Source organism: Oncorhynchus mykiss, chromosome 9 (genome assembly GCF_057628025.1).
Source record: "Oncorhynchus mykiss isolate SJ-2025 chromosome 9, ASM5762802v1, whole genome shotgun sequence".
Taxonomy (NCBI): domain Eukaryota; kingdom Metazoa; phylum Chordata; class Actinopteri; order Salmoniformes; family Salmonidae; genus Oncorhynchus; species Oncorhynchus mykiss.
In genome coordinates this window covers 55,733,262-55,755,163 of record NC_143030.1, presented here as the reverse complement: position 1 = coordinate 55,755,163, position 21,902 = coordinate 55,733,262, and the positions used below count along the sequence as shown (strand labels likewise).

At 38.2% G+C, this 21,902-nt stretch overlaps 1 protein-coding gene across 6 annotated transcripts in view; it reads left to right on the top strand.

Moving 5' to 3' along the window:
• Positions 1-21,902, top strand: part of cntn3a.1 (contactin 3a, tandem duplicate 1) — a 111,302-nt gene that overhangs the window by 693 nt on the left and 88,707 nt on the right. For 4 of the 6 annotated variants that reach the window (XM_021616085.3, XM_090184558.1, XM_021616087.3 and 1 more), the window contains exons 2-3: positions 630-696; positions 15,905-16,045. In XM_021616085.3, coding sequence (XP_021471760.1) covers positions 15,991-16,045 — 55 coding nt within the window. In that variant the 5' untranslated portion in view covers positions 630-696; positions 15,905-15,990. The remainder of the gene's footprint in view (positions 1-629; positions 697-15,904; positions 16,046-21,902) is intronic. The other 2 variants (XM_021616086.3, XM_090184557.1) reach the window with 1 other exon arrangement.

The following is a 21,902-nucleotide window of genomic DNA, read 5'->3' as shown; positions in this document are numbered from 1 at the left end:
TTTTTTTTTTTGCACTTCACAGTCTGATTAATTGTCTGCATTTAATTTGGATAATGTTTGTCTCTCTTAAATTATTTATTTTAATAACAAACGTACAGTTTAGCCTACTGTAAATTCTATTTAACCTAAAAAAAATGAATATTTCCAATAAGCCTAATATTTTAGAATACATGTTCTTATAGCCTATGCCCATATGATCTCAAAGACGAAAGTACCAGCAAGATTGTAATTTTCAATTTATACATTTTCACCCTATCAATTATACCTCATGTAAACCACCAATAGAACTAATTTGCCAAGACAGGCAGTGAGCAACAGGGGATTGGAATTATTCCAATCACATCTGTCACCCTTTCAATGATTGTAGGCTACAGAGCGCTCGACAGTCAAGGACTCTAGCTAACTCTATTCACAAAGGTATCTTTTGCCGGGGGTTGTTAAGAGGTCTCTACTTTCACATGAACATAATTTCACAAATACAAAATATACACTTAACATTAACTGGTTTTAACACATTTGCAGACAAACATATTTTTCAGTTACAATACTTGTAGGGCATCCTTTCCCCTCTGTTACACAGAGTTGTTCTGAGCACGCTAATTAACCAAGGTGGTCACCTCTGTCTTCAGTCTGTCTTCTGTAAACAGGCGCTGTAACATGGAAATATGGCCGTGTGGGAACCCTAACCTTATAAAGGTGTGTAGTAATTTTACATTTTTTTATTATTATGTCCCGTTGATATGAAATATAAGGTCCTTATGTTTCCAAAACTGTTGCACAAACACGTTCAGACCGGCTCTTAAGTGTCCAAAACCGTATCGCAAACGAGGATTATTCACGTTTCTAAACGTTCAAACAAGGCATCGGGATTGTAGTTCACATGGAGCCTGCTGTGAGTGGTACTAATGGCTGGGATAGTGCAGAATGCCACCTTGGGTTCTTGAGAGCAAACCTGCACCACCTTGATTGTGTGGTCATATTGTCCAAGTTAATTTGCATATGATAAACTTAAGTCATATGTTTCATTGATTGTGTTTACAATACACTTAAATATTCTGTTATTGGTTGGAATTAACTCTGACATAGTCAGTCATTGCATCTAAAGCACTGTCTTTCAATTTGAGAAGAGTTACATTTCACTAAATGCATCCCTGTATGCCAAAACAAGTGGCGGGAGACCCCACTATGTTGTCTTTCGAATTGTAGACTGCTTAAATTGTGCGAAAAGGGAATCGTCAACACTTCTGAAAGTATCTGATCTCAATGCAACACAATTGTAGGATCTGCAACACAATTGTAGGATCTACAATTGTAGGATCTACAATTGTGTATGTAGACATAGCCATTGACTGTACTAAATCAGTAGAGCTTCATGTATTTGATAGTGTAGCAAGTTCAGTTGGTTTACTTGGTTACCCATGTACTAATAAGGTTTCAACATTGAGCAGTGGTCATAGTATGGTGATCAATTGCAACGTTTTCTTTACTCTGCTTGAGCTTAGCCATTATAACTGGGCTTCTGGGAAAATGGGAATTCCATATGGTTTATATTGTAGCTTCAAGATTGACATGGTGCATGGGGAACCCTTTGACATATTTAGATGATTTGCTCATGTCACATGGGAGGCAGTACGAGTACACTCTGAGCGCCCCTGGTGGGGTCTGGAAGAACAGAGAAGCTGGTATATATTATGTCATGCCTGCGGGTTGTGCTTCGATCAAAACACCATTAGTCTCTTTGTCTAGTGCCACTTTTAAGGTGTTTTTTTGGCAAGGGAATATCTTGGCACATTTTCAACCCCCAAGTTATACCATTTGTGGGGAAGAAAGAACTGATAGGACACATTGAAATAGTGTCTTAATTGTATGATGCAGGGGAGAACGACTGCCCTCTTCCATTGAAGCCACAGAGGTTCAAGTTTGACCGCGGTACTGCAGGCATTATTAGCAGAAAGAGGATCCACCATTATAGTGAATGGAAAAATGTCAATCTTTGTGGTCAATCTTTGGGTAAATAAAAACATTTTTAGAAGACAATCTGTGTACCAATAATTGCTTCTAATACACCAGATGTATGTCCTTGAACCCATTATTTTTTAAATCTCAGACAGAAGAAGTTTTAAGGATAATTTAGTTGCTAATAGCAGCCTGCAGTACCACGGTCAGGCCTTCACCTTGAGTTACTCAATGAGAGGCGGCAGCATTGAGCTAGCCTCCAACACTTCTTGGAGTAGCTCAAACTGCTCATGTTTGTCTCCATGAGACGCCACCTTAATTAACTGAGTTCATTTGGCTTCAATGCACTATTGCGTGTCATGTGATCAATGGCTTTGTCCATTAATATATACTGTAATTGGTATGATGCCATAATGTAACTACGGCCAGTGCTCAACTATTTCTTGCAGTAGTCTCGTTAATCTTTAATTCCCATTAGAGTTGAATCAAAGGACAGAGGATTGGTGGAAATATTCTGTCCCTCTCTACCACTTGTCTTAACTTGAGCCCCATCAGAAAATGTATTTTAAATGACAGGAAGGCACTTGGAGCAGTCAAATGAGCCTTGCAGACTAGGAATGAAATAGAGATGGTGTCTGTGGATCAAGTGAAGTCAAGGCCTGAGTGATTAAAGATGCAGCATTGTATTCTATTTTTCCTGGTCTTGTCTGTACTGAGGAGTGTGGGAGTATGTCTCATTCATGATTCAGAGCTTGGGGGGAGTGCTCATGCATTTTAGTGTGAATATTGTCATCTGGACTCCTCGACAGTAAGGAGCAGGAGTACTGTTCTATTAATAAATTTGTCTTGAAAAATGTATAGTATTGGAGAATGTGGGTGGTGAGGGGTCAAATCAACTGCCATCGCTGTAGCCTGAGAGTATGGCTACCATCAACAGTCATTGGTCGTGTTCCCCTGCTCAGACATTGCTGCCAGATCTTGCAAAGCCTGGATTGGTATTTTACGTATTAGCTAACCACATCATATTTTATAGTCAATGACATGTAACCCAACCATTGGTTGATGCATGCAATGCCTGAGCATGGGAACATGACCATTTTCTCTGTCTTTGATCTTTTGCTATTTAAAGGGGTAGTTGCAGACCAAAGTCTGATTTTCTTAATTCCCGAAAAGTGGTATAAAGTTAATCAGCCATAACATCTGCTGTGTACATCCAACTGTAGATCCCACGATGCAATAGGATGAATTTACAGGCTCAAATACCAAACGAATGGGAAGGATTGCCACCATCTAATTCCAACTGATTAAATGGTGCCAAACCTTTTCATTAATTTGGGTTTGAGGCCTTCAGACTTCTTCATTTAGTGAGATATACAGTACAACATATGTTGTAGAATAGGAATTGGACTTGAATTAAAGACACTTTTGAGGCATGAAACATCTGACCCTAACTTTTTGATGTAAATAATCCGTTAAACCTCAATCTAAATCTGTCAATTTGGATTGAAACATACCCATAATAAAATGGAACTATAAGATCACCAGGTCAAAAAACAACAACCTGTAAGCCTATTTACAGCATGTCCTACTCTGCTTCAGTGGTGTGTATTCATGGATGCCAAGGGAAGCCAGGCTTCCCCAAAATACGTACCATGAAAAAATGAAAAAAAACATACAAAATATTTTATCTTTCGTCTCTGTGTTTCATAAATGTCCTTCAAGAGGCTGAATGTATCTCACTGGAGAAAGCATCCAGGTGAATGAAACAGCGCCCCTTTGTCTCAGTATGTGTAGCGTATCTATCTGATGCTGTCTGGTCAGCAAGAGTATGACATTGTTGCCCCCCGTAGCATTGAATGCAAGGGAAGCCAGCGAGCAATCAGCATTGAGCTAAACTGAGTGAGCTCAGCTTTGAATGGTCCTGGCGCGCCAAAAGAAAGTGTCAAGGGAAGCCAGTTTGAATTTGGCTTCAGATCAATCACATCACAAGCCAAACGTCATTATTGACAGAAAAAAACTTGAATTGTTGCATCTCGTTTTGTTGTTGTCCTCAGGTGGCTAGCTAGCTAGCTAAAATCATCCCTTTCGTAATTTAGCCATGGATGGAGATAGGGATTTGGACTTGTGGTTTTACTTAATTCTCCATAATGGCCAATGATTATAACAGCAATTCTGATCCAACCATAAATTCATACATTATGCCCCTGGTCTGAGAGGATGAAAGTGACATGAGCTAGATGTAGTATGCTAATGTTAACGAGCTGTCCTGGCGCATCATTTCCCATGAAAGGAAGTTAGTCTAGCAAGCAAGTATTTTAGCCTGGGAGCCTAGGTCAACAAAAACTAAAAGCTTGTACTGTACGACAGAGTAATAGACCATTTAGGCAACATGAAATAGGAGGATGGCATTGTTGTTTCTCTTCAAGTGGGGAGAGTCAACATGTTTTTTCTACTTGCACATACGCATGCACACACACACAAAAATCAGTCCCATGGACAGTGACATCATTTTTAGCTTACGTTGATTGGACTAAATCGTTTTTGGTGTCTTTTAGTTATCACTGTATTAGACTAAGCATAGGTGATTCAATTATGTTGAAATGTTGAAGTTGAAATGGTTCTGGAATAGTGGAGGTATCTCCTGTTTTCTTTGCGACCGGCGGTAACTATCCGTGGTTCTAAATCAATAGTTGTTTTGTAGTTCAAAACTGTTGGAAACATTACCTTGCTTGACCATGCTGTAGGTCATGTAACTGTTTGTTACATGCAATGTTTTGTGCACTTCACCAGACAGATGTTGCTCTCCGGTTTTGTAAAGAAACAAATGTGCGGTTGAATTTATTCTGCCACTGTGTCTTCTTATTGTCTCGGCCTTAGGCCTATATATCACAGTGTCAAGGTATATGAACTAACAGGTTATAGAGAAAACAAAGCCATTATCACAACACATAGGTTGTAATATGCCTTTTTTCTGGTCTGGCTTCCCTTGTGATTTTACCCACACACCACTACTGTTCTGCTTCCAAACTGTCAACATTTGGTATTTTATATCCACAGGGTTTTAATCTCAAAATGCGTCACAATTTCCTAGAGACACAGCCAGGGCTGTACAGTATGGGAATTTAATGGATAGACATTTACCATCATTAGAGAAAACAGAGATGGCTACATGTTGGGTTTCATTAGCCGCCGTGTCCTGTGATCGATTATACTCCATGTCGGGATGACACAGGACTGAACCTGTAACAGGGGAAGAGAACATATGAGATGTGCTGTATGATTTCCCTTTGAAGGCATTTTGCAGGTTATTTATCCTTCACTTGCACAAACTGTGCAGATAAGCTTATTGCAACTGCGTCTTATCACGGCAATGGAACTAAACACTGCAACCTGCGATTAAAATGTTTTGCATCCATTGCATGTTGTACAGATACGGTATCCTAACAACCATAGCTATCAAAGGAACTTTTTCAAAGGGTCAGACTAGCATGAGCAGTGAGCAGTGACCATTTTGAATTCGATTTAGTCATAGGGTGATTCCACATCACACTAGAACAAAAAAGACCATCATTATTTGAATTTTCACGTCATTTCATCCATAGAAGGGTCCTTTGGAGGAAGGATTTTTTATTTAACCTTTATTTAACCAGATAGGCAAGTTGAGAACAAGTTCTCATTTACAATTGCGACCTGGCCAAGATAAATCAAAGCAGTTCGACACATACAACGACACAGAGTTACACATGGAGTAAAACAAACATACAGTCAATAATACAGTAGAAACAAGTCTATATACGATGTGAGCAAATGAGGTGAGATAAGGGAGGTAAAGGCAAAAAAAGGCCATGGTAGCAAAGTAAATACAATATAGCAAGTAAAACACTGGAATGGTAGATTTGCAGTGGAAGAATGTGCAAAGTAGAAATAAAAATAATGGGGTGCAAAGGAGCAAATTAAATAAATAAATAAATGAAATAAAATAAAATAAATACAGTAGGGAAAGAGGTAGTTGTTTGGGCTAAATTATAGGTGGGCTATGTACAGGTGCAGTAATCTGTGAGCTGCTCTGACAGTTGGTGCTTAAAGCTAGTGAGGGAGATAAGTGTTTCCAGTTTCAGAGATTTTTGTAGTTCGTTCCAGTCATTGGCAGCAGAGAACTGGAAGGAGAGGCGGCCAAAGAAATAATTGGTTTTGGGGGTGACCAGAGAGATATACCTGCTGGAGCGCGTGCTACAGGTGGGTGATGCTATGGTGACCATTGATGACATATATTTGACATTTGTATCTTGAAGCATAATCGAGAAATAATTTATTAAAGTTGGAATATTGGTGACACTTTGACCTTACCGAGGCCTCCTTTAAGACTCCATCATGTTTCATTGTTAGGTACTACAAAGCAAATATTTGTGTAATATGAAGGTTTACCGCTTGGTCTGTAATATTTGTAGCATTTTGATTTCAATAAAACTTGTCAATCATTAATTTATGAATATAAAAAAATATGTGATTTTTGAGTTGGCAATTTGTTCAATATATTGTTAAATATAATATACTTTACAAGCATATCAAACTTCCAGAGTGGGATCTCTGCCTGCTACTTTTAGAGTTATGATCCAATTTGCAAAAGCATTACCAACAGAGTGAATGTGAAAATGGATTCAAAATGGTTGCCCTCTGCTGGTGATTTGCAGGATGTGCAATGATACAATTAATCGGAGGGCTGTGATTGGTTACATTGCCAACTATGCCAATTTCTCTGTATAAAATGGGATTTAAGTTTAAAACCAGACGATATCCCACTCTGGAACTTTGATATGCACGGACAGTATAGTATGTTCAATGATATACATAAATATTAGCCAAATTAAAATGCATATATTTTCTATATTCATAAATTAATGTAAGAAAACTGTAATTTAAATCAATACCACTCATATTACAGAGCTAGCGTTAAAGCTTCATATGACACACATTTTTGCATGTAGCACCTACAGATGAAACAAAGAGGCCAAAATGTTTCAAATGTTCCAACTTCAATAAAGTAATCTCAAATTATTAATTAACAAATGTCAAATATATTTCCATAATCCTTCCTCTAAAGTATCCTTCTATGAATAAAATGTAATGAAAATCAAAAACAACATTTGTTTGTTGTTTGTTCTAGTTTTGTGAGGAATCACCCAATAACAAGGCTGTTCAACTCCCCTGAAGGCACACAAGGCCACATACATTCACTGATGAATAGACAGGTCTGTCTGTGGAACAATGAGGAATAAAAAAACAAGTGCCAAAGGCTTAGCCTGGTTTCTTCATAAAAACTTTTTTGGTAGCACTATCAATAATTAAAAAAGACATCAACAAGTTATGGCGAAGATGGTATGAGTGGGAGTTGAAATATAAAAGCAAGGCAACAATTAGCCCCAAGCCAAGTATAGATATAGAGTGTATAATTCTGTAAGTGTAACATAAAATGTTAAACGGAATTTATTTGTCAAACTTTAAAATGGCTTTAAAGGGATAGTTCACCCAAATTATATATATACCGTACCAGTCAAAAGTTTGGACACATCTTTTCTTTATTTTTACTATTTTCTACATTGTAGAATAATAGTGAAGACATCAAAACTATGAAAAAACACATATGGAATCATGTAGTAACCATAAAACTGTTAAACAAATGAAAATATATGTATATTTGAGATTCTTCAATGGAGCCACCCTTTGCCTTGATGACAGCTTTGAACACGCTTGGCATTCTCTCAACCAGCTTCATGAAGTAGTCACCTGGAATGCATTTCAATTAACAGGTGTGCCTTGTTAAAAGTTAATTTGTGGAATTTCTTCCCTTTCTAATGTGTTTAAGCCAATCAGTTGTGTTGTGACAAGGTTTGGGTGGTATACAGAAGATAGCCCTATTTGGTAAAAGACCAAGTCCATATTATGGCAAGAACAGCTCAAATAAGCAAAGAGAAGCGACAGTCCATCATTATTTTAAGACATGAAGGTCAGTCAATCCGGACAATTTCTTCTAGTGTAGTTGCAAAAACCATCAAGCGCTATGAGGAAACTGGCTCTCATAATGACCGCCACAGAAGAAGAAGACCTAGAGTTACCTCTGCTGCCGAGGATAAGTTCATTAGAGTTAACTGCACCTCAGATTGCAGCCCAAATAAATGCTTCACAGAGTTCAAGTAACAGACACATCTCAACATCAACTGTTCAGAGGAGACTGCATTAATCTTGTCTTCATAGTCGAATTGCTGCAAAGAAACCACTGCTAAAGGACACCAATAATAAAAAGAGACTTGCTTGGGCCGAGAAATAAGCGCAATGGACATTAGACTGGTGGAAAACTGTCCTTTAGTCTGATAAGTCCGAAAAACAACCACTGTTGTTTTGTGAGATGCAGAGTAGGTGAACTGATGATCTCCGCATGTGTGGTTCCCACGGTGAAGCATGGAAGAGGAGGTGTGAGGGTGTGGGGGTGCTTTGCTTGTGACACTGTCAGTGATTTATTTAGAATTCAAGGCACGCTACCACAGCATTCTACAGCGATACGCCATCCCATATAGTTTGCGTTTAGTGGGACAATAATTTTTTTTTCAACAGGACAATGACCCAAAACACACCTCCAAGCTGTGTAAGGGCTATTGACCAAGGACAGTGATGGAGTGCTGCATCAGATGACTTGGCCTCCACAACCACCCGACATCAACCCAATTGAGATGATTTGGGATGAGTTGGACAGCAGAGTGAAGGAAGAGCAGCCAGCACGTGATCAGCATATGTGGGGTCTCCTTCAAGACTGTTGGAAAAGCATTCCAGGTGAAGCTGATTGAGAGAATGCCAAGAGTGTGAAAAGCTGTCATCAAGGCAAAGGGTGGCTACTTTGAAGAATTTAAAATATAAAATATATTTTGATTAGTTTAACACCTTTTTGCTTACTACATGATTCCATATGTGTTATTTCATAGTTTTGATGTCTTCACTATTCTTCTACAATGTAAAAAGTAGTAAAAAATAAAGAGAGTGTGTCCAAACTGTGTCCATTGATTATTGAAGAATATAATTAATAAATGCCTAATGAGCTTAGTTCTCTCATATCCCATCAGAACCTAAAATATAAGCTTTTTTATCCATTGTTTGTAAATTATGTAATTGTAAACTAACACTGTATAGCCTCAAAACATGGTTAAAACTATAAATTGAATCATATGTCTGGTCAGTCCTTGCAACCATAGTTCTGTTCATCAAATCAGTGCCAGGGCTTGCCCCTTTAACTCTCTCGCTTTAACACAATTAAATGTCTTAACACCACCCCTAATGTTTTGGTGCATCTAATCATTAACTACAGTTTATGCAGCAATGTGTTAATATAAACAACCAAATAAAATTTAAGAATGAATCAGGAAATTTTAGAGCCACCATTTTAGGCCACTGGGGTTATTCATTTGTAAAAATATTCAAGGGGTGCTACAGACACCAATTCCCAACATCATTTGAGGATGAACATATCCCATGATCAAAAGGCAGACTTTTATCACTCGTTCTAACCCTTTGTCTAATGTCTCCTTACTCAGTAATAGAGATCAAGAGATTGCTGTCAAAGGTGTTTCTGATTCCAGCTTTTAAGAATGAGTCAACTCCACTGGACTGATATTTCAGTTCCTACCTTCTGGCAACTCCAGTAGAGTACTTGTCGATCTGAATATGCTAATGTTGTCCTTTCCGCACATCAAACATTCATGTGGATGACGGAATTTACAAGGATGTTGGTGAACATTTATGCTTTTACAATCATAATAGACAACATGATTCGTCCTTCCATCAAACAGAAAACATATTGGCTTTGAAGAGTGTAGTGTCATTATATATTGAGACCTGACAGTTTCAAGGATTCCTTGCATGTGTCAGACACTGTGTTGATTAATTTATCAAGAGTGTTTTCTCACAATTATTCCCTCAAAGGATGAGTATTAATATCCAGTGACTGGGGCACAAGACTTTGTTTTATTGTTAAAACCCAACAGTTCCTCACAACATTTGCATCGTAATGACTGCCTGATAAATTAGAACTAGAATGACACACTAAACCCAATCTCCATAATGAGATTTATGGGGGAAAGTGTCGTCTTCAATGTTTTAGCATGTGCAGAATGGGTGCAGTGCTGGGGAATGTGTCAAAGATACAGTTGATTTATTCAAAATGCATCAGTATGCTTTGCGTTGCCTTAAAGGCACACAAAGATAAGAGCCATGCAGAAAACAGAGAAACTGTGAAAATAACCCCCTGTCTATTACCGGCTGCTCAGCCATTGCACCATCTTTTTATTTTATTTTTTACTTTCCCTCTCTAAAAAATATTTCTGAATGCTTGTTGAATAGCCAATGATATGTGTTTTCTTTTCCTCATTAAAGGCACAATCTAGAATACCTCCTGTTGACCATTTTGTCGATGGTCATTTAAATGAATGCCTCATGAGTAACCTCTCAAGCTTACCACTTTGCAAGGATTTTGCACCTATATGGCTACTGTATGTCTGGATAAAAGTCAATATAGGGCCATGGGAAAAAAATAATAGGAAAACCTTATATTCAGAGAAAGCTAGGGAGCTGTTAAATACAATGGACTGGTCCATATTTGTGTGACTTATACAATTGGCACCCCACATGGTCAAAAACAACATAAAATATAGCTGCAAGTATTGTAGCAATGAAACAGGGTGCTGGCTTTTGAGCAGGCTGAAGAGACGGTTGTATGGAACATTCTATATGGACCCATGAACACCACTATGGGAAGTTCATAGGAGCATATTAAATTAGGAGTCTATATTTTTAGCAAATGAAGGCATAGATACATTTTTCAACCATTTTCCGTCTTAAAAAATATGTAAAGGCTTTCATTTCTGGAAACAAAAAGGTATCAGAAATAAATCAAAACACAATGTAAATGTTTCAACCATGCCAACTAATATCAACACTTATATTTTTTTAAAGATTTAAAAAAAAATCTTCTGTAAGTCTAAGAAATATTGCCTTGTGTATTGTAATTCCCTAAACAAGATATATTTTCTAATTTCTCTTCCTCATGAGAAGAGAGGATAATTAAAGTTCACTGAAGTAACAAGTAATGGTAGACGTGCCAATTGCTTATAGTGATTTTACTGATGTCCAATTTGTTTATTAATTATTAAGTGCTTAAAACCCGGTAACAATTGGTAACGGAATTACCAAAAAAACTTACTGCAAGTGAATTGGCTACAATGGGAAATCATAATAGCCACAAACCACAGTTGGGTCACTTGCTACTGGTCTCCCTTTCACTGGCATACTGCTATGTTCAGCATGTCTGTTTTCTTTGTCTTTGTGTAGTCTGATGGTCAAGCCAAGAGTATTAAGTGTCTGGACATCCCCTCCCTCTCTTTCTCTCTCTCTCTCTCTTAATGTCACCTCTCCCAGCTCTTACTAACACCTTCCCAAGAGCCTCCTCTTTTTCCGGGTCCATCTGTGGACGTTAACTTCAAGGCCAGGGTGGACTGACCAAATTTCAACTACTTTTCAACTTCCACGTAACCAGCATCCTCACCCACTGAGCACCGACCGACACCTATCATAGACGTATGTTTCACAAGTTTGGATATCACAGTACAGTGAATAGAGCACAGTAGAATACAGTATATTACAATACAGTACAATAAAGCAAAGTAGAGTATTGTACAGTAGAGTAAAGTATATTATATTGTAGTGTACTCTACTATACTGAACTATACTCTTCTTTACTGCACTGACCTCTACTCGACTGTACTCTACTGTACTCTACTCCACTGTACTGAACTCTACCCTACTCTGCTCTGCTTTATTGTACTGCACTGTGCTCTGCTGTATTGCGCTGTGATGTCCCAACTTTTGAAACACGAGAATGACTTTTGTATCCATAATTATGCATTTCTGTAAAACAAAAGATAAAATAGTACATCAATAACGTTATTACACCACTACAAAGCTACAATACAAAATGTATAATACCGCCATGCAGCAATATTACAATGCACATGTGTATAGAGTGCGTGTGCTAGCGTTTGTGTGCGTATGTGTGTGTCTGTACCTGTGTGTGTCTCTTCACAGTCCCTGCTGTTCCATAAGGTATATTTGTATCTGTTTTTTAAAATCGGATTCTACTGCTTGCATCAGTTACCTGATGTGGAATAGAGTTCCATGTAGCCATGGATATATGTAGTACTGTGCCCCTCCCATAGTCTATTCTTCACTTGGAGATTGTGAAGAGACCTCTGGTGGCATGTCTTGTGGGGTATGCATGGGTGTCCAAGCTGTGTGCTAGTAGTTTAAACAGACAGCTCGGTGCATTCAGCTTGTCAACATTTCTTACAAAAACATGTGTCAGGGCTATAGTTGAACTGAACCCAGGTTGTGGCCTCAAATAAAATACATGCTTTGTAAACAAAAGGTGTCGGGCCCTTCCCAACAATGCAGAGAGAAAAAAATCAAATGTAAATAAAGCAATAATTCAGTGATTTTAAATATTTAGATATTTGTTTTGTCACCTTAAAAACAGTCTATGGCCATTGCAAACAAATGCTAATATTAGCATTTTTCAGACCACTTCCTGTACGTAGTCACTCCTTGTTCACAGCTATGGGTGCCAAGTGCTTACACTCCCCTGTTTAGCATGTTTTAAAATGTCATACCCAAACATATAACATGCTAAGAAAGGGAGATTGACTTACATGGAGTTTTAGTCCAAACATACTTTTAGCGTTATTGGCATGCAGCTAGTTTCACAAATTATTGCAGTCACTCCTCATTGATTTCAAGGGAAGGAAACAAATATCTAAATATGTAAAATCGCTGAATATCCATATAAGATTCCAACTTAATAGACAGAATAAATAAGATTCCCCCTTTCCATTTGATTCATTTCTCGCTTCAACTGCCAATCAGCCAAATCATACACACAACATTTAATGCCAACTTCAGTCAAAAATGTGATTTTCCTGGGATTTATATGTATTTCCACAATATGAAGTTGGAATAATACTGTGAAATTGTGAAAATGATGATGCCCTTTTAGTGTAAGAGCTGTTTGAAAAGACCATCTGGTGAGATGGAGTTTTGGCATGCCTGGTGACATTACCAGGTGGTAAATTGAGTTAATTGACCAATAAGAAAGAGAGTTCCAAACCTCTTTGCCAATAACAGTTTTCCTTTCCCAATCAGACCACTCCCAGACAGCCCCAGCTACATTCTTGTTTGAGAAATTGTTCTTTGTTAAGAAGCTATTTTGTTTCTTTCTGACCATTTTAATTGGAAAAAAATCACATTAACGTACTTCACTGTTACCCAGAAATGATTTGATATTGAGGCAAAAATGGCTGCATTGAACCTTTAATATAATTGGTCGACTAAATTAGAAATGATCACGTTGTGCCATTGCAATTACCTCAATGCTACAATCAGCCTGTTCTTACCTTAGATATATCATCAATATCCATAGATCCATAGAAACATATACCACCATCAGTTAGTTGTACACTGGTTCATATTATTATATTGCAACTTTATTTGTGACTTAATTTGAGGAGAAGGACATGAAATTCAATTGCCAGTGAATGAGAATGGTTCTCACCATGGATAGTCAGCTCTTTATGTCAGAAATGCATAATCCTTCCAGCTCAGAACTCAAAATGCTAGGATGGCGGTTTATTATATTTGTCATGTTTCATTTGAAGAGTATCCTGATTATACGAAGAACATTGGCCTACATCTACTGTAAACATGCATTATAATTATTTTGGCACAAGCAATTTGTTCGCATTTTGCTAAGATAGATAAATGACTGTGTGTGAATGAAACTACAACATGTTATGGTACAAAATACACATCAAATACACTCCCCTCCCTATGTATTTGGACAGTGAAGCAAACATTTTCAGTTACTTCAACATTTTGGATTTCAGACCAAATGTTTCATAAACAGTACAGAATGTCACCTTTCTTTGAGGGTGTTTGCATGCATATCTGTTTTACTGTTTAGAAATGAAAGTACTTTATATATCCCCCAATTTGAAGTATTCATAAGATATGGACAAATTCACTTATAGTGCATTAAAGTAGTCAAAGGTTTAGTACTTGGTCCCATATTCCTAGCACCCAATGACTACACCAAGCTTGTGACTCTACAAACTCGTTGGATGCATATGCAGTTTGTTTTGGTTGTGTTTTGGGTTGTTTTTCCCAATATGAACTGAATGGTGAACGATGACTTTAGTCATTTTCTTTCCAAGTGAGGAGATACATTTCTGAACATTTCTAAATTAATCTTGATAATGCCATGATTAAGAAAAATCATGAATGAATCATGAATAATGATGAGTGAGAAAGTTACAGAGGCTACAATGAAACATGCTAACCTCTCTCACCATTAACAATAACAGAGGAGCTTAGCATTTTACAGGGGTATGATCTTTGTTGTTCTGTAACTTTCTCACTCATCATCATTCACAATTAATTCATGCTTATCCATAATCACTATATCATCCACATCAGAAATATTTTCCATTCTTACTTACTGGGGCTGAGCTCCCTGCCATCCAGGACCTCTATATCAGGCGGTGTCAGAGGATGCCCCGAAAAATTGCCAAAGACTTCAGCCACCCAAGCCATAGACTGTTCACTCTGCTACCGTCCGGAAAACGGTGCCAGAGCATCAGCTCCAAGACAGCTTCTACCCCCAAGCCATAAGATTGATAAATTGTTAATCAAATGGTTACCCGGACTATCTGCATTGATCCTATGTTGGACTGACTCTGACACACACACACACACACACACACTAACACACACACGCAGTATGATGCCACACAACCGCATACACACACTTTCACACTCATCATATGCTGCTGCTACTCTGTTCTTTATTTTACTCTTATTATCATCTATCCTTGTGCCTAGTCACTAAACCCTGCCTTCATGTACATATCTACCTCAAATACCTTGTACCCCTGAACATTGATCTGGTGCTGGTACTCCCTATATAAAGCTTCATTGTTTTGTATCTTATTCCTCTTGTGTTATTATTATTACCTCTGTAAGTGTTTCACGCTAAAGTCTACACCTGTTGTATTCATTGCATGTGACGAATCAAATGGTATTTTATTTGACAATAAAAGTGACCAAAGAATTGCACAGTACATTCACCATTAATTTCCTATTGGGCAAAACATAATCCGGAACCCAACCAAAACAAGCTGTAAATGCATCCACATTTTTTGTCACAAGCTTGATGTAGACATTGTGTGCAATGATAATGGGACAAAATACTAAACTTTTGACTACTTTAATAACCTGCACTGTATAAGTGAATAAATATGACTCCCTCAAATGGCGGGACTAGGAACATAAAGTGCTTTCATTTCTAAATAGTAAAACAGATACAGTATGTATGAAAATACACTCAAGTAAAAGGTGACATTCTATACTCTTAAATCATTTGACATTTTTGGTCTCAAATTCAAAATGCTGGAGCATGAAGAAAAATTCAACATTTTAGCTTCATTGTCCAAGACATACGGAGAAGACAAGAAAAGCCATTTATTTTGGGAAGCACACATGGGAAGCACACAAACACAGACAGGGGTCTATTAAACCATTTCAAGCCCTGGACAATGTCGAGCGCCAATGCTTAACAAGTTTTGAAAACCGGTTTATGACTTTCCAGATGGAATAGATTTTCATCTTCCTCTTGTCTTTTCTGTCTTGGGAGTGGTTGCCTGGGGAACATGGACAATTACTGTCCCCGTGATATAAAACACTGTGACTAGCCAGTGGCCACTGATTCTGAATGTCTAATGTCCTCTCTCTCTCTCTCTCTCTCTCTCTTTCTCTCTCCCTCTTGCTTTCCTCCCCTCTGTTCTTTTCGTGCCGACCAAAGGCCAGAAAAGGTGCCGGAAAGGACAAAGCCAGGATTCTGCACACCTGTGGTTGGATGTGAGCCTGTATTAACCTGAGACAGTTAAAATGGAGTTGCTATGGAAACTGATGATGCTGCTATCATTTGCGGAGTTCCTTGCAGGTAAGCGCCTTAAGAAATGATTCTTTAGCCTTGCCAATGATGTTGCTTGGAAGTTGTCATCCTTTTTTATTCGTAATCATCAAGGGAAAATAAATGTTAAGGCATGGAGCCTTGACATTGGGAACATATGGCATTAGTGTGTTATAGGACAGGCAATGCAAAGCTTTCAGGCAGTGCCCAGACATCATCCTCCATTCACCGTTCTGACCTGAAGACACATTTAAAGTCCTTAAGATGTGGATAATGGATACCATTCTTTATTCTTTATGTTAATCCTGGTTGGAGAGAAAAAAACCCACTGAAAAGCGAGGTTGTGAGTCTAAAAGAAAGTCTCATCTAGCGCTTGAGTGCACAGTCATTCATTTAAAGTACAGCTCGATTGGTACCCTAATTGAGGCTACGCTGGTAGTACAAGAGTCCTGCTATTGATCTTGTTTTAACGAGGCTATGAAGCGGCTTAATTTCTCTCACTTACAAAATGGCAGGGTCAAACGCTATAGCCCTGTAGATGTCAGTATTTGATACTGACTGCCAGATGAATATAGATTAAATTGCTGGATGATTATCCAACATCTTTGGTCATTTCAAGAGAGAATAAGACTGTCAACCTCCCCCACCCCCTACCCTCACCTTCACAGCTGGAATTTAGAGCAATTAGAATATGCTGGTAAAGCTATAGTCAGGGATTTGGAAAGCTGTTCAATTGTGTTTTTTTGTTTGACATTATTTTGTTTTTCAAATCCCGGAATGTAGCTTTAAAGAGCTTAACAGCCTTGCACACATGTTCTTACACGGCAATTAGCGCAACTCATCACATTATCCAGTGCACTTCAGTGGTTACCTAATGAGACAGTGACTCACCTTGGGATTAGTCATTTCACAATTAGACTGTATCACATATGCCCTGGTTTAGGATGTAAACATATAGGTAGGCCCTCATTTATCAAACATTTATAGAAATAAGTGTAGATTTGAGCTGTTAGTGGCAGTGCGCAAGGTTTTGATTTCCCATTTGATTTATAGGTGCAGGTAGCCTAGCGATTCGGAGCGTTAGGATGACTAGGTGGAAAATCTGTCGATGTGCCCTTGAGCAAAGCACTTAACCCTAATTGCTCCTGTAAGTCGCTCTGGATAAGAGCGTCTGCTAAATGACTAAAATGCAATTGCGAAATATCTAAGCGTGAATTAGTTAACTGATCTGACCTGATTGTTTTTGTGCACGTGACCTGTAATTAACATGGATTATACCACAGAATTAATTAATCTGATTGGCTAGAAGGGCATTTTAGAAATGATTAGTGGGTTGAATATAATCATCAAGATGATATTCAAGGAACACAGAATCAGGATAATAAGATATAATATTATAGCTTGTAAAGTAGACTGTATGGTTGGGAATAAAGCTAGCATAGCTTTAATATTCAGAGAGGTGTATTTCAACTGTCCTCTGTGTTTCAGAGGAGCACAGAATGAGTGAGTAAGGTGGGTAAGTGCAAGGTTTTAGTATTCCAAGAGAGACTTGATAAGCATTTTAATATTCAAGGTCATATGCCCTATTGAGCACAGGAACACAGTGTGAGAGAGTGAGCCAGGTACTGACTGCAATGTAGCGCCCACAATATTAACTCCACAGATTTAAATACATTGAATTCAGCCCAAATTGAGCGTGTCCCTTCTCATAAATGCCTAGGCATTTGGATCGATATAAGTTGTCTTTTAAAACACACATTTCAGAAAACCCTACAATTGGACCCCAAGTGCCTTTCCCGCAGTTCAGAGTATTGGTACATGACCTCTTCTCTGAGGAATGTGCGTGTTTTTTATAATTGTGTTTGGGGATTTTTGTGTTTTTTGTACTCCTGTCTTTGAAGTAGTTATGTCACTAACTCCTTGTTATGTACTTTATATCGTTTACTGTTTTGTGAAGCAGGGCTTCGTTACACAAGAGACATTGGTCTCAATGGGACTTTCCTGCCTAAATAAAAGTTAAATATATTTCACAGCAGTTTAGATGGTACATTGATTCTCTACACTATACATTGCTTGTTTTGTCACATAAACTGAAATTAGGTGAACATGAGAGAACTTTAGCAATCAGGTAATGGCGAAGCAATTTCTAAATATTGTGCTTTTAAGGCCGCTCTAATAATTACAACAATACTCACAATACTCAAATAGTCACAACAATACCCAGAATACTCAACAATACTCACAATGGCACCTTAACTACTCACCCATATGACTGTTAAGAGTTGTTAAGTTTGTCATTGTTCACTGTCATTATAGCATGGTGCTCTAGTATTGCACACCACTCCTGATTACAATGGTTTTTGTCTTCTTTCATTGAGCTTGCTTGCCTGGAGCCATGGAACCAATGGAATAGTGCCATAAGTGTAAACTTCACCCATCTGGCACTCCAGACAGGCTCAATCATACACAAAGTCTTTTTTACTATTTAAATTCAGGTCTGTAATACACACAATGAGATTTGACCATGGCCACGTGGTGTGTAGTCCTGGGTCGTGTTCAGTAGGAAATGCAATATAAAATAATTCTCCCTATTGGACACATCCCCTTTGTTTAGTCCAAAGCTCATGAGGAAGTTGTACAACACTTTTCCATCGGTAATATCCACATTTTATTTCCTATAAAGCAACAATTTATTTCAGATTATTCTTAGACCATTTATCAAGCAAAGGCAAGGAATCCATAAAACTATATACTCTGCTGTCAAACCCCAAAATTAAATCCCCAAATAGTATAATCATGCATTCTTGGAGTATGGTTGGACATATACAGTAATAAACAATGATAAATGTTACTATTAGTATAGACCACAGCAACTCATAGATGACAAATAACCCTCTTAGCAAAGTAGGAGATGAAAAGGTAGGGTTATTACAGTAATTAGATGACAAATGGCATTCTCAGCAGCCATATGTTTTTGACTTTATATAGACATTTAATGGAGCAAATCAACAACGCTTTAAATTGTCATTCCTTGTGCGGAGATGGATTTGATCAATGTTTTCTTTCCCCCAAAGAACATAGTATTAAGTATTGATAGCATATTCCCAGAATATAATTTACTTCCTATTACATACTGTATATGGGCCCTATTTCCTTATATTCTGTATGGTGTGTGTGAGTGATTTGGATATCAATGTGAAAATGCAATCACACATGACAAGCATGAAAACACATGATATCTGTCATTCCATCCACATGATATCTGTCATACCATCCACATGATACAGTATCTGTTATCCCCCCACATGACATCTTCTATTCCTTCCACTTGTTAGCCAAAGTTAATATCATAATTAAGTTTTATTATTTTGTTGTTTGTGTGAAGGCCTCAGGAAATTGGCCCCAAATGTCTCCAGTACAGGTAGACTGCCCTGAACCTCTAATTCCTACATCCCACCCCAACCTTCCTACATCCTCAGAATAACATTTGGAACCCCTCAATGAGAGACATTTAGGGTGAATCTTATCTGTCGGGACAGAGGGAAGAGATGCTTTAAAAAGCAAGATTGGCTTTTTTATTTGATGCATAAAACCCAAAGCTGAAGCGAATGGATTGGGGACCTCACAAACTACCAATACCTCCCCCACAGTCGACTTCCCATGTGGCTGTTTATTCATGCTGAGGTAAGCTCACTGAATTCATTTGCTGTCAGCCCGTATTGAATTTGAGATTAGTTTATATTTCAGCCCTCCAAAGCACCCTTTTGCTCTCCCCCTGTGCTGATGCCGGTCTTGTGTAGTCTCTGGCCCTCAGCCCCGCCACATATCATCATCTTGCAGCAGGTGAGAGATATGAGGGATGCTAGCTTTAAAAAAAATAAAGTTTCGTAATGACCTCTGTCTCTGTCTAGGGGCATTGTGCAGTAAACTTCCCGTAAGTATTCTGAGCCTGTCTACCTTTAGAAATGCAGTGTAACTTCCTTTTAAAGAATGACTGGTTTTAGCCCCTAAATAGTGTTCTTATTTCTCAAAATCCCCCCAAAAACGTTATCTATGTCAAACAATGCTGGAACACAGCACTTTTTACTTTTTGATTTTCTTTGTTACCAGAAAGCAAGATTGAAATTATTCCTACCTCCCTACTGCGTTACTACATAAATTCCCGTTGGGCAACGGGGAAGTTTCACAGAGTTTGCATCACTTTGGACTAACCCCCCAGGCACAGCCCCGAGAACTCAATCCCATCCCATCTCATTATCCCACAGTTATTCTTCAGAACGGTTGCCATGGCGTTGCCAAAGATCAGCTCGGTTCAGCTTGGGCATACCTGTTAAGACTCATATTAGTTACGCTGATTAATTTCCCATTTAAATTAATAGAAATTGAGTTAACTTTGCACTCTGAAACCACTTTGGGATTGATTAAGAGAACAGGATAAGTATCAAGGTTATAAGAGGCTGATACTTGCTTTTTTATAGATGGTTCAGTGGGGTTGTTGGTGCATGCATGTGTTTTTTTTCTTCACTATGAGTAAACTTATGCATGCAATGATGCATACGTAAATATCTAGTTTATAAAAATAAAAAAAGATAAAAAACATTTCAAGGGATAGATAGACATTTGTAGATAGCTTTGCACCCTCTACAAGCACTATTATTATTTGCCCCTGTTGGCCATCTATGAACATTTGAACATCTTGGCCATGTACTGTTATAATCTCCACCCGGCACAGCCAGAAGAGGACTGGCCACACCTCAGAGCCTGGTTCCTCTCTAGGTTTCTTCCTAGGTTCCTGCCTTTCTAGGGAGTTTTTCCTAGCCACCGTGCTTCTACATCTGTATTGCTTGCTGTTTGGGGTTTTAGGCTGGGTTTCTGTATTTAGTGACATCGGCTGATGTAAAAAGGGCTTTATAAATACATTTGATAGATTGATTGATTGATTGAATTCAAATTCTATCAGAGAGCAGATAGCATTGCTCCCTTTTTATTATTTTAATATTTGTATTATATTCCTATCATCCTGTCCCCAATTTGAGGACTTGTGTTAATTGATAACATATCACGCATGAGTGTCTAGATGCTTCATCCTAATGGTGAAGCAGAGTGCATCTTTTACGTTTTACAGCTACTGTACTCTGAGTGTGTATTCTCTGTGTTTTTTTTTCATCTCTGTCCTCTTGAGGCAACATGTGTGCATCGATTAGCCAAGTCATTTATCAACACGTTCACTCACTCCCTCTGTAGCAAATGTCGATTCATTTCATGATTATGTTCACCGGGGGCTTACATGGTTACGTGTTTGTGTACAGTATGTGTTTGTGCTTGTATGGAGCTCTCTGTAAGAAGTGTCCTCTGGTAATCAATCAACTTCAGCTCTGCTTCAGGGAACAAGGCTTATCTAACAAAGACTATAATTAGGCTGTCTTCCATTTTGTGTAACTTTCTCAAACGTGTTTATCCTTAAGGAGAAGAACAATCGGTGCACAGAAGATCCCCGTCAAACAGCATTCTCTCTCTGAGAGTTATTCTGAGTCCCGGGAATAAACCTGAACACCCTGAGACTGGAATACAGTATCTCTTCCCCACAAATTACCTAGTGTTCTTACCTTTCTGCTGTTCTGAGAAAATGCAAATGTATCCTCAGAAAGGCAAATGTATTCTCCTTCCTAGAGGAAAGAGACATGTTTATTTCAAAGAAGTGTTGTCTGCCATAGTCCCACAGGTCATTCCTTTGCTGTTCAGATCCTGTAGATCTTTGCAGCAGTTACATTCACTCAATAGTGCTTTACTAATGAGCTAAAAAAGAATTGTCATAGTAGAATACGGTAGACGCCCCATTTTCTTTGTTGTGTCAGTGTTAACAGAGCGTTATGCATTAATACATTTA